Below are 13,361 nucleotides of genomic sequence, written 5' to 3'. Positions count from 1 at the left end.
ATCTTTTAAATTGAGAAATGGTGATAAAAATTAACGCCGTTTTTAGGTTAGAATTGCAAAATCTTTGCCCTTATACGCCACGAGCCCAAAAATAACGCCAAGGTATCTGTAAAGAGGGGAAGTAGAGCGGAGTGAGACATTTTTCAAATAAGTTTGCCGTTGCCATAATCAGTTTTCGGGAAAATTTAACCTGATAAAGTACAGTGAAACCTCTAATTAACAGACACTCCAAAAAGCGGACACTGTCTAAATAGCAGACAAAACCTATTCCCCCTTTATTAACAAACGCCACTAAAACAGTCTACAAAAAGCGGACACCAGTAGTAGTAGAAGTTTCAATTTTTGGATGCATTTACACAATTATGTCAGACGCTAGAAATGTTTGACCTTTTCAATGTAACTTTTCAATTTCTTTTTCAACATTCCGTTTTCTTATGAGGAAATCCTATTAGAATACTCTCGAAGCAATCCCACAATGCAACGCTTTTTTAGAAAATAAAAAACACCGATAAGATAATTGCTTACGTCCGACAAATTGCTTGAATGTAAACTCTTGTGAGCGTTTATAAGAATTATATGATGACACGCTTTTCTTTTTAAAAGAACAAATAAATTTGGGCTGGGGCTCCGCTGTTCTTATTCTTGAATATATGACTCAAGGGGCTTAAAAACAGCATTTCCTGAACCATTTCCGAAACCCAAAGCTTGAATTGTTGTTAATGTTCTTAATCATTTGCTCAAATTGAGCCTCGTCCCTTATATAAAATTGTTCTTATAAAAAGAAATAAAATGCTTGTATATAAATTATGACTTTTTCTTTACAGATAATCCATTATGACTTTCTTTCGATAATGTATATAGAGAGTTTTGTGATGCTTCGGCTTAAAAAATAAAGTGATTTGATTTAATACTTTCCTATTGCTTAAAAAACAGATATAAAGCAGTTTTAAAACTACCCATAATGCCATCCGACAAGAAAAACATTTATAATACAAACCTCACCTTTACTGACAATTAGTTCATAACAGAAAGTTGATGCATGTAAAGTTGACTTTTCTTATGCGAAAGTTATACACTCGTTTTATAATACGAACCAGTGAAATTTGATTTGACTTTTGAATACAGTGGAACCTCTAATTAGCGGCCACCATCGGGGAAAGGGGTCAGTGTCCGCTAATTAGAAGTGTCCGCCTATTAGAAACTTTTGATCTCGGAGCTCCAATTTGAAATTAGGCCATCCCAGGGTGTCGAAAATACAAAATTGGGGTCTAAAGTACTTATCTGCAGACACTAGACCATAGAAGAACAAGAAAAAGGTTATTAAAACGCAACAAATTAGTTTTTAGCAAATAAAAGGAAATCTAGAATTATAACACCAAAATTGAAAATACAATTCGTTGAATGGGTCAAGGGAAAACTGGAAATTTGTAGAAATAATTTGAATAATAAGACTAATAAGTGCTTGAAATAAAAATATCTAAAAAATTTTTTTTCGATTTTGGACGTCTGCGACCCGTTTGATATTCAATGTCCGCTAATTGGAGAGCTAAAATAGGGGTTTTGGCCATTTCGTGCGAAAAAAATTGTCTGCTAATCAGAGGGTCCGCTAATCAGAGGGTCCGCTAATTGAGTGTCCGCCTTTTAGAAACTTTTTTATGAGGATTTGACTAGGGAACGGCCGGGGAAAATGAAATTGTCCGCTAATCAGAGGTGTCCGCCTTTTAGAGTGTCCGTTAATTAGAGGTTTTACTGTACTTGAATTTAAGACTCAGCATTGTTCTTAAATTGTTCTTACTTTTTGATGTCTTGATTTCCTGATATTTGAGAGAAGATACTGTAACGAGACAAATCCAATTCATTTCGAGTCAACCGAGTTTTTGGAAAGTTTTCGGGGAATAAAAGAGGTAAGTAATCTCCACAATTGGATATTTTTATACAAGAATTGAGTGTATGAGAATTAAGTATAAGAACATAAATTTAAGGATATTTTAAGGTTTTGCGGATTAAGAATATTCATTATGAAATGGATTTACACAATTCTTATAAAAAAAAGCGTGTATTTAAAACAACAAGTTTTTGGAGTTTTAGTCCCGTACAGGGTGACTTATGTGGCAAATTTAGGGTACACTTTTTTGGCTCTCTTGGTTTGTATCTGACCCAAGTTAAAAGTGCTGTAATTTTATTGGGTAGAAAATTTAGAGTCATTTACTAAATGTTTAAATAGAAATATTTCAGGCATTACTGGACATTTATGAAAGAACGAATCCGTGTTTGAAATGAACTAATTGATCATATAAAACTGCTTAAAATTCACAAAGATTATGAAGATGTTCTAATCAAAAACAATATTGCATAAGTACGGCAATTTTGGTACGCTTCATAAATTCCGACTTCAGCATGGGATCTGCTGCTTAAAATTCACAAAGAGTATGAAAAAGGCTACGCTACGTCATATCTTCTTTCATTTCGAACTCCTACTCAAGATTACGGCCTCAAAGCCTGGAGCTGTCTATTGTGAAGACTACAAAAAGGCCGGTAGTCATTTGTTCTCATTAAAAATATTGTACAATACAATATTGCTAAGTAAGGCAATTTTTTGCACTTCCTAAATTCTGACTTTAGCATGGGGTCTTTAAGAGTAATCCTCTAAAAAAAAAAAGCTAATCGATGCTCTATGCTAAGTTCAACCATGAACATTCAAAGTAGGTTCAGTTTAGAACGAAATTAAGACTAATCGAAATACATAGACAAGACATTCCATTTTGTGAATGTGTTTCATTTAGTGTATCTGCACACAAAAGGTACGGCAATTTTTTTAGGCTTCCTAAATTCCAACTTCAGCATGAAGTCTTTAAGAGTAATCCTCTTAAAAAATAAAAGCTGATCGATGCTCTATGCCAAGTTCAACCTTAATTGTCAGCATTCAAATTAGGTTCAGTTTAGGATGGCAGTCATTTGTTCTCATTTAAAAACAATATTGCATAAGTACGGTCATTCTTTTCACTTCCTAAATTCCGACTTCAGCATGGAGTCTTTAAGAGTAATCCTCTTAAAAATAATAAAAGCTGATTGATGCTCTATGCTAAGTTCAACCTTAATTGTCAACATTCAAATTAGGTTCAGTTTAGAACGAAATTAAGACTAATCATTTCATTATGTGAAGGCATTTAATGAACTGCAAACAAAATGCATTTTATTGAATCATTTAAATCGACTCTATCAAGGGAATATTTTTTCAAAGCAATTTTGAAGTCAACACCATAAAAAGATTTGGATCTATTTTAAAAAAACCATTGTTGTAAATTTTTTTTCTTAACTTTTTCGTACAATTTACTCCATTGAGTTTACTGGCACTCCCTCTATCTTGTCATGAACTCAAAGGCGGAACTCAAGTCTCCTTGGGAAGGCGTAGATAGAAGTATCGTTGTCAAAGATGACATCAACGAGAGGAGTACAAAAATTTACATTGACAGTAAATTCCTTCAATTTTTATTTTTCCAGGTAAACTAATTCATTTGTCCGTTTGACAATTTGACAAACTATAATCTTCAAAGATAAAAAATCACACAAAGCACTCTGTCCTCGACAAAAATAATGGCAGCTTCTCGTGATCATGACAACAACAACATGAACGGTTACTCCTCATCATCTAGCGAAGAAGACGAAAACATTGGATTTCATTTTGAACTTGTTGAAAATGATTTGCAATGTATCATTTGCCACTATGTGATCAGAGGACTTACGGAGCTGCCATGTGGTCATGCAGGGTGCAAATTCTGCATTGAAGAGTGGGAAAAACGAAAAGTGTAAGTATGTTTTTTTCTACCTAAAGAAGAATAGTATCGACAAAGGGGTAGTTTTTTTTTTGATATCTTATTTGATAGTGAAAACATGAAGGCTTTTTTTGTAAAAATGAAAGAACATTGAAACCAGGAAATCAACAAAATAAATAAGAACAGCCGAGCCTGATTTATTTATTGTCGTACCTCCGACACCCTCTAACGAAATATTTAGTTGACTTGGAGTTTTATAAGAACAAATAATCCATCCGTTTTCAGGGCTTGCTGCGAATGTCAAACGGCATATGACAAGACAAAGGTAGATAATGAATTCTTATCTTTTTCAAGTTCTATAATAAACCAATTCAAGGAAATTTCATCACTTTTTAAACTGGGTTTTAAAGACCCTTTTCAAGAAAGTTTGCGAACAAGTGAATGATTTTCAAAACCAACCCACTACAAAAGTCCCCATAAAATTTGCTGTTCTTCCCTATTAAAAAGAGGGGTGCAATCTATGCAACGATTGAAGTAATGTTAAGAATGGTCAATCAATTAATTTTCAGAAACATGAAAGTCCGTACATTGACCGAAAAATCAAGCACGAAAGACTAGCTCACTGCAAGCAACACGAGAAAGGCTGCACCTGGCAAGGCTCCATTGATGATTACAAGCAGCAGGTCAGTTCATGTTTTTCGAGAACGCTTTAACTTAAATGATTTTGGTGTTTGAGCATAAAAGTTATGTTTCAGGTTCCTTTACACTTTTAACAAAGAACGAGAACGCTTTAACTTAAATATAAACTTTACAGAGTTTTCTTTACAGAGTTTTCGTCGTTACTCGTGACTCTTTTAATTTACAAATGTAACTCTATTGGTAGGTAATTAATATACAAATGTAACTCTATTGGCAGGTAATGATCATATAAGATAATTCGAAGTACGATTCTTAATTCATGATATTCGTGACGTAATCTTTTCCACGAAAACACCCCGGTCTTTGCAAGTAGTGGTAAATTTTGGAGAATTTTTCTCTAGTTTAAAGTTGCCACTACCTGCAAAACTTGGGTGTTTCCGTAAAAAAATTACGTCATGAATATCATGAATACGACCTAAAACATTAAATTGGAGTAATTCATATACGATTTTCTTTTAAACAAACTAGCACCGCAAAAAGTGTGCATTCAGAAACGTCAGATGTCGTCTATGTAATCAAAAAGTCGCCCGTCATGAAAAGGAAGGACACAAGTTGACGTGTACACATCGTTTGGTTAATTGCACAACATGTGGCGCCCAGTACAGGTTCATCAACAAAAAGGTATAACAAGTGCATTTTTGATAAGATCTCCAAAAACCCGAAAAAGGGACGGTTGAAGATGGTCCCGAGGTAAGGGGTTTGCAGAAAACAAGAAAATGTTTAGAAAGAGGGGTTGCTTTTACTACTCAGGATTCGTAATTCCATAAGAGGGAAATTAGTCAATTTGAATTTAGTATCTGAGTTGAGGGCGGTCAAAAAGCTATTTACAAATTTTAAAAACGAGAAACTTTAGGAGAAAGCATGAAACGAAATTTAGCATTTAGCATCTGAAATGAGAGTTTCAATCGAAATAAGAACCCTGTTATACATAGGTAGATACTAACTATATTTTATATGGATAGTCCAGTAATCTAGGAATTTAAGACAGAATTTCGCTTGTTTTTACGGGGCTCACGGCTAGCCGGTTCGGCTATCTATGAAAGGAACCGAACATTGGAAGAAACATGGGTTCGAGCCGCTGATCTTTGCTTTTTGTAACGCTGAAGCCAACCATTTGGATATCGCTCCTATACTAAGTACAAGATAACCTATGGGCGATAGACTATCAGAGGAATTGAAATGATTTTATTTAGGGTATTTTTTACTACAGAGATATGACAATGTAAAATATTTTCTTTTTTCACCTTAGAAACACGAAGATGAAGAGTGCAAGGTGCCATGCGATTATTGGCAATATGGTTGCCATGAAATGGTATACGACCTAGTGTCTGTATTGTCTAGCTAAATCAGCTTAAAAAAGAAACTGAAAAAATGAAGCACTAGTGATGGAGCATAGTGAAAACCAAATTATTTCCAGGACGGGACCCTACCTTTTTAAGGATAATTTCAAAATCACTAAGGGACAAATTCTTTAGAATTTCAGAGAGAATTTCACATGGTTTCGTTTTTTTTCTAGATTCACAAACGGCACATGGAGCGTCACCTCGCCAATTCAGCAAGACGTCATATCGAACTTGTTAAAGCTCATTATGACAGAATTGTTGCCGAAAATAATTGGTCATTGGCAGAGAAGGACAAAGAGATTGGAGTACTGAAAACGAGGGTTTTGTCACAAAGCGAACGCATTATGGAGCTTGAAGGGAAGGAAATACCAATGGACATCCCCATGTGTTATAAGTATATTTACTTTTTCTTGATGCATACTACAAATACAGTGTTGTATCATTTCGTCACTTAAATTAACAGACTACATTTTAAAGATCGGAAACTTTTCCCACTTATTCTGGCTCTAGGATAGACTTACAAATCATGAAAAACCTGTAGGTGTCATATGTTAACGTAGACTATAGTCTACTTTTGGCTGAACTTTGCTTTTTGATAATTTATTATGACGCTGAGTCCAGTGAAGTAGACTAGAGGCGTTTCACTAGGTCGCCATTTTGAGAGAAAATGTTAAAAATCCAAATAACAATAAAACTACTTGGAGTTGAGAGATATAATCAAAAATTTGAAACAAACATCAATAACAGATTTGCAATCCCTTATTCCCAAATAAAAACATTGCTTCATACTGTTTTTACCTTCCAAAAACAACTAAAATCTGGCGGACTGTTTGCCTAGGCAAAAACATATTACCATATCATACCGGGCCACTTAATTGGGCCATCCAGTCTAAATAAAAAGCTTCAAGTGGGCCCCGGGCTAATGATAATGCAATAACTGTTAAAGGGATGATGGTAATTTGCATAACTTTTTTTTTAAATTCAATTGGCTAAAGGGCTATTTACAGTCCTATACACTACACAAAATATTGTTAGCAGGCAATATGTCGAGAATATATTGTTGAGTGTTGACAATATATTGAAAATGTGTCCGCAATATATTGTCAGCTCGATTTGCAATATTTCAGCAATACAGGGGAATTTTGGAGTTGAAATAATTCCTTTTTATAATAGAGACGAATCTTTGGCCGGAAAGGATTGGTTATTGGCAGAGAAGGACAAAGAGATTGGAATACTGAAAACGAGGGTTTTGTCACAAAGCGAACGCATTACGGAGCTTGAAGGGAAGGAAATACCAATGGACACACAATCAGGGACAAAATGCTTGGCAAAAAAGGGAAATTCACCGGGGTGTTTTGAAACCACAATCGATTTGTAAGTGCTCTAAAGTAGGTTCGAAGGGTAGAGTTTTAACTCTGAGTTTTAACGCTAGACTTAAGACTAACGACCTTAGGATCTGAGGATCCAAAAGTTTAAAAATGGTCCAGTAGGGCTTGAAATATAGCCTAGAAACCAATAAATCCCTCCCAGATCGAAATAATCGATGAAATCAAGTTGAGGGCCTGAAATTGACATTCTCGCTCGAACTTCAATTTTCGAAAAATGGTAAATTAGCCAAAAGTGCAAATATATTATGGCACGGATTGCAGGAAGATCTAAGTATATTTACTTCTTATTGCTGCATACTACAAATACTGTAAAATATTGTATCATTTCGTCTCTCTAATTAACAGACTACATTTTAAAGATCGGAAACTTTTCCGACTAATTCTGGATCTGGGATAGACTTACAAATTATGAAAAACTATGAAAAACCTATAACAAAATCTATAGAGAAATAAAGAACTAGCTCACAAGGCGTTTCATGCTAACGTTATCTTTAGGCAGTGCAAATGTCGTAGATTTTAGTTCAACCTGACCTGCACAAAGTCTAGTTAGACTGGAATCATTTAAAATACGTAATACAGGTGTCATAACTTTTAAAATATAATGGTAATTTGCATAACTTTTTCTTGTATTTAATTCAGATTTAATCAAGTATTGGTTAGACTCATCCCGCTTCCCTTACTAACAATTTCATGTACCGAAACTTTAAAATGAAGAGGAATAGATTTGAATTGAGTTAAATTGTAATGTATTGTATTATATCTTTTTCACTGAACAGACTCGGAGAGAAACAACAGGTAACAAAACCAAAACCGCTACCAAAGCCGCTACCAAAGCCGCTACCAAAGCCGTTACCAAAGCCGCTACCAAAGCCTGCCCAACCAACAACGTGAGTAGTGCTTTTTATTAGAACCAGCTTTATAAAAAAATTCAGAATGAAATTCATAAAACAGAAGATATATTCTTAGACCTGAAATAAAAAACAAATCACGACAAAGGCTAGGAGGTAAGTCTTCGACCACAGTCGGTGGAGACCCAAAGGCTCCTCTTTCGATAGCTATCTACCCGAAGGTAGGGGTGGGCGACACATTTTCTACTTGGATTGCTCCATTCATCCTTGATCTTTCTCTCAATTGCTGAGCATAAAGCTGAGAGGCATCGAGTACTAAGTCTTTTGGCCGGGGATTGAACCCACGACTTTGCGCACCGTAGCTGGATGCTCTTTCACTGCCCAACTGTCGCTTTATAAGAGCAATTCATAAGATAAACAATGAGAACATCATCATAGTCATTATAAAAACACTGGTCTGGAAGGCTTTTGTCTCTTTTTATTGTTAAAAGATAGAGCTTACTTACCGAAATCGATTTATTTTGCAAACTTTTTGATCATGTGATTAGAAAATAGACCAATCCCAAGAGGAGATTTCGGTAACGTGATAAAAAAGTATACAAATCGCAACTTGTCTTCTGTTTGTAACTAAAGAAAATTGAACAAGAAACTAAAACAATACATTGCCAGACCGGGGTTTTTTATAATGACTCATGGCCCCGACGTGCGAATCGAATTGAGGGGTCAAAAAAATATGTCGGGCGACGAAGAAAATTTTTGACTTTTCAACCTTATTTTACCCCTCTAAACGGTATATATATAAGATTTTTTCAAAGTAAAAAAAAATTACTTTGCAAAATATTGATGGGGGGGGGGGGGGGTGATGTGACTATGATCGTAAGATAAGCCTAATCTTATAATCTTAAGCCTGATCAATATTGCCGAGATTGACTCCATTTTACGTATTTCATACGCTATCTATCAGCTTAAAATCTTATAAAATAGATTGTTAAGTATTCGCTCTTTATTATTAGGTTTTATATACTCTTTTTATATCAATTCTACTTTTACATCCCAATTCTTTGAGGGGTTTGTCAAATTCGAGGTTTGTATAATGTTCAAGAGAAATAAGTACTCTTAGGTTCCAAATAAACGGGGGCCTAATTACCGGGGAGGTTGGAAATTGTACTTCTGAAAACTCAAAAATAAGGTAAATAAAGGCTAAATTCAGGCTTTTTGAAGCAAAATAAGGGGACTTAATTAAAAATAAAAAATAAATTATAAAATTAATAAACGGAGAGTCCTTATAAGGGGGGGGGGGTGGGGTTGGAAAATTTTCGAAAAAGATTAACAAGCAGGGGGGGGGGCGTTTATTTGGAACCTAAGAGTAAGTTGCCAAATTCAATGATGGTGGTATTTTTAGCATACTGAATTCTTAATTTTGCAGCCAATTTCATCATGAACATTCTATGATTAATTCTATTAGTATATTCGTATAAAAAAGAGCTTTTCAGACTATAATATTTTACTTATCAAGCTAATTTTTGCCTCCAAATTCGAGTACTCTCGGGTATCTAACAAACGGGGGGTTTGGAATAAGCGGGGGGAGTGGGTTGGAATGAAAATGTCCTGGGTGGAAAATTTTTGAAAAGTAGGATAGTACAGAATTAATATTAATAATGATGATGCAGAATTAGGGCAAAAGTGGGAACTTTCAAAAATCATTTCCCAAAAAGATGGCATAAGAATGTGTGGAAAATCTTCGAAAAATTAATTAGCGGAGGACGCTTATTAGGTACCCGAATGTAGCACGATCTACTTGTGTTATCAAATTATTCCATGGTATTTTTAGAGCCGAATGGGACGGAAAGAAAATTCATGAGATAGTGTTCCACGGTGATGAAGCGCTGACGTTTGATGGTAAGTTGAATTTTACAATTGATTTTTCACATCTCTCAATAAAAAAAGGAGGTCTCAAAATCTTATTGGTTGATTACGATTAAATTTATTTTAAACTTTTTTTATAAGAACAAAATATGTAAGAACATAAGGCTTTAATAACCAAAATATTAAGAGCAAGTTTAGGACTATACATGCTCTAAAAAAGCACCCAACTTCTTCGGATATTGTACAAAAACACTTACAAAATGGTGAAAATAAGGAAGTTTTAAGAATAATTTTAGACTCAAAACGTAAAAAATTGAGAGTATCCGAAGGCTTCAAAACTTTTAATATTCTTATAAAAGACATGAATATACACAAGGGAGTCGTCAATCAAACAAATTCATTCATAATGTTGATTTCATTTTTTTTCTTCTCCTCGGCTCGTATAAAAGTAGAAAATTTTAACGCTCAAAGAATGAGTTAGTTTTTTATGAGGATGGAGAGGGTTGTTTTATGGGTGTGGATGATTGATGTTTTTATATCGAGGTCACACAGTTTAAATAGATGTTATGCTTAAAGGGATAATCAGATGGTTTTAGTTTACAGAAACCTTCTGTGGTATTTAGTAAAACCTCAAAGTATTTTTGTGTAACAATTTTCCAAAATCGAGATATCAAAATTTGAAATTTTAGAAAATGGGTTCTTAAAGGGTTCTTACGTTGAAATTATATTGTTTTCATCCTAAAAGCCAAAAACTTGTAACTTAAATATCTAGACTGGAAAATATCTATGCAAAAATATTTTGAGATTTTGCTCAGGACAATAGAAGGATCCCACATGCCAAATATTACAAACCATCTGATTATCCCTTTAATAATGGAAAAAGCTCGTTGCAATAAAAGTGCCAATCAAAGGTTTAAAATATGAAACTTGTCATTTTATCATTCACCCAGATTAAACTGAAATTTAAGAAAGAAAAATGTTTTTAAAAGTGAAGAGACAAAACGTGAAATTTCTAAAATCATTTGACAATCATTGACATTCTTTACATTTATTTGCCTTTGTTGAATTCGTCAACTTCTCAATTTATGGAATTCCATTCTGACAAAAGACATTTTTTCTCGAATGATTAGCAGTTGCTAATACAGAAATGTTTTTTTCAATTCAGTTTTCATTCAAATCAAAAAAAAATTCGCCATAATTCAAACATCTTTTTTTCCTTTCTTTATGAAAAAAATTACTTTGAAAATATTTTTAGTTCCCCAGATGTCGAGGTTCGATTTTTAAAGTGGAAATTTCGTATCTTTATGAATAAAAATGATTTCGCACTGAGAAAAAAGTACTCATCTAAAATTCAAAATTTTTTTGCCATCAATTCGGAAATATTTTTCTTGTTAAGATTGGAAAATTTCAGCTTCAAAGTATTCTTAGTTTCTGAGATCTCGATGTTCGATTTTTTAAAGTGGAAAAATTTTCTTCTGTCACGGATAAAAATGATTTCTTGCTGAGCAAAAAGCTTTCATTCAAAATTCAAAATTATTTCGCCATCAATTCGGAAATATTTTTCTCGTTCTGTTTGCAAAATTTCAACTTCAAAGTATTTTTAGTTCCTGAGATATTGAGGTTCATTTTTTTTTTGAAAATTTTTTTTCCGCGTGAAAAGTTTGAATTTCTTCACTTTCTCTTCAGATGTTTGGAAAATTTTGCGCGAAAAGAAATTCGCGAAATTCGAAGAAATTTTCCAACAAAATCCGAACATCGTCAACTCGTTGCGTTATGGTGGTTATGGTCAGACACTTCTCATGTGGGCTGTTCTTGAAGATCGTTTCGACGTTTTCGTTCACTTGATGGAATGTCCTCAAGATTTTTCACTCGTGGACAATGATGGTTGGAACGTTCTTCATTATGTTGGTTATCATGGAAAAGTTCGTCATTTGGAAAAGTTTGATCAACAAACCATCAAAATGTTGATCGATGGAAGAGACAAATGGAAACAAACACCGTTGCATTTTGCAGTAAGTTGGAACAAACATGACGTCATCAGATGGTTGTTGGCCAATGGAGCGAATCATGAATTGAAAAATGATGATGGTCAACGCCCTGATGAATATGGTGCTTGTGATGGTGTTACCGAAGAAATCTTTCGATCGTTTCGTTCGTCTTGGTAAGAAAAATATCCACTTTTTCATGTTTTTATTTAGGATAGGATCGGCGAAATGTTCATTCTTTTGAACCAAAAAAAATCGTTCACATAATGGATGGTGATAAAAGGTAGATTTTAATTCCTTGGTGTTTCGGAAGTTTTTTTGGCTACTTTCCGATACGTTTCAAATTAGACACACGAAATGGGAAATCATATTAAATTGACTTTTGAACAGTTTTTCAAGCCTATATACCTCTCAACAGGGTTTTACGTACTCTGTACCAGAGTGTATCTCACGATTATCGTAGCGTAGTGAATTTTGAAATTAGCCGTAGATATTGGGTTTGTGTACAGACAAGGTTTTACGAAACAAACAATTATTCAATTATTCTTTTTCTCTTCTTTATCTTGTAGATTTGATTGATTGATTGATTGATTGATTGATGGTTGTTGATTTCATCAAACTTTTCCACTGAACTCAGACATTCCACTACTACAGCAGGTATTGAAATTTCATTTTTAATCCAAAATGCGTTTTCATATAATTTTCGCATGCTGAATTTCTAAAATTGAGAAGTCATATTTTTCGTATTACATTGAAATGTGATAACGTACTTTTCATTATTTTTTTCAATAGCTTTTTTTATAAGAACATTCAAAATTTCAATTTTTTATTTTCTCCATATTCTGTGTATTCTTGTCCATTTCCTTAAGAAATCGAGTGTTTAATTTTCGTTGAATATTTTTCAGGCTTTTGATTGGTTAAGCTCTTGGTTAAACTTCACTTCGGCAAATGAGCGGAACTTGACGCAAAATGTGGCCATTTATCTTTGGCAGCTACGTTTAAATTTGATCCAATATCCACACGTCCGTCCTCCCGTCAATCCACCCGCCTATCCATCCGTCCGTCCGTCCGTCCGTCCGTTCGACATGATTCGTTATTCATGAAAGTTGATCACAAGATGTTCCAGCCATGGATTACGAATTGAAACTCCTCGTCCGTCCGAAAAAAAACATATACACGTTTGTTTATCATCAAGTTCTTAAATTTTCATTTTAACTAAACTTTTTTGGTAATATTTATGCTAAGTAGATTTATCTTCGATTTTATTTTATTGTACATAACCCATTTTTTATCCAATATAGTGCTATTTGAACTCTCAGTCTCGAGTTCCACAAGCAAATTAATTTCTGTGTATAATTCGTGAAAAGGGAAGGGGTGAAAAATAATTACATTTTTATCCCACTCCTCACCGCAACTTTTCATTGGCTCAAACACGTGATCACTCCCTAGCTAGAGGAAC

At 34.1% G+C, this 13,361-nt stretch overlaps 2 protein-coding genes across 2 annotated transcripts in view; one reads left to right on the top strand and one right to left on the bottom strand.

Annotated features, from left to right (window-relative positions):
- The window catches only part of LOC136801405 (katanin-interacting protein-like), a 118,779-nt gene that overhangs the window by 43,100 nt on the left and 62,318 nt on the right, over positions 1–13,361 (bottom strand). The window lies entirely within an intron of this gene.
- LOC136801409 (TNF receptor-associated factor 6-like) lies at positions 1,711–13,345 on the top strand. Its single transcript, XM_067058045.1, has 13 exons — positions 1,711–1,904; positions 3,502–3,806; positions 4,059–4,098; positions 4,343–4,456; positions 4,941–5,093; positions 5,722–5,784; positions 5,989–6,209; positions 6,989–7,189; positions 7,980–8,090; positions 9,883–9,950; positions 11,604–12,078; positions 12,472–12,559; positions 12,808–13,345. Coding segments are annotated over exons 2-12 (1,659 nt in total). The 5' UTR covers positions 1,711–1,904; positions 3,502–3,594; the 3' UTR covers positions 12,473–12,559; positions 12,808–13,345.

Source organism: Clytia hemisphaerica, unplaced genomic scaffold (assembly GCF_902728285.1).
Source record: "Clytia hemisphaerica strain Z4C2 unplaced genomic scaffold, Clytia hemisphaerica genome assembly, whole genome shotgun sequence".
Classification (NCBI taxonomy): Eukaryota; Metazoa; Cnidaria; class Hydrozoa; order Leptothecata; family Clytiidae; genus Clytia; species Clytia hemisphaerica.
Note: the sequence above shows the minus strand (reverse complement) of the source record. Positions and strands in the feature narration are given on the sequence as shown.

Coding starts and splice junctions, on each gene's coding strand:
- LOC136801409 (XM_067058045.1), top strand. CDS start 3,595: ATGGCAGCTTCTCGTGATCATGACAACAACAACATGAACGGTTACTCC. Junction 8,091..9,882: donor AAGCCTGCCCAACCAACAAC/GTGAGTAGTGCT, acceptor TGGTATTTTTAG/AGCCGAATGGGACGGAAAGA. Junction 9,951..11,603: donor TGAAGCGCTGACGTTTGATG/GTAAGTTGAATT, acceptor CTTTCTCTTCAG/ATGTTTGGAAAATTTTGCGC.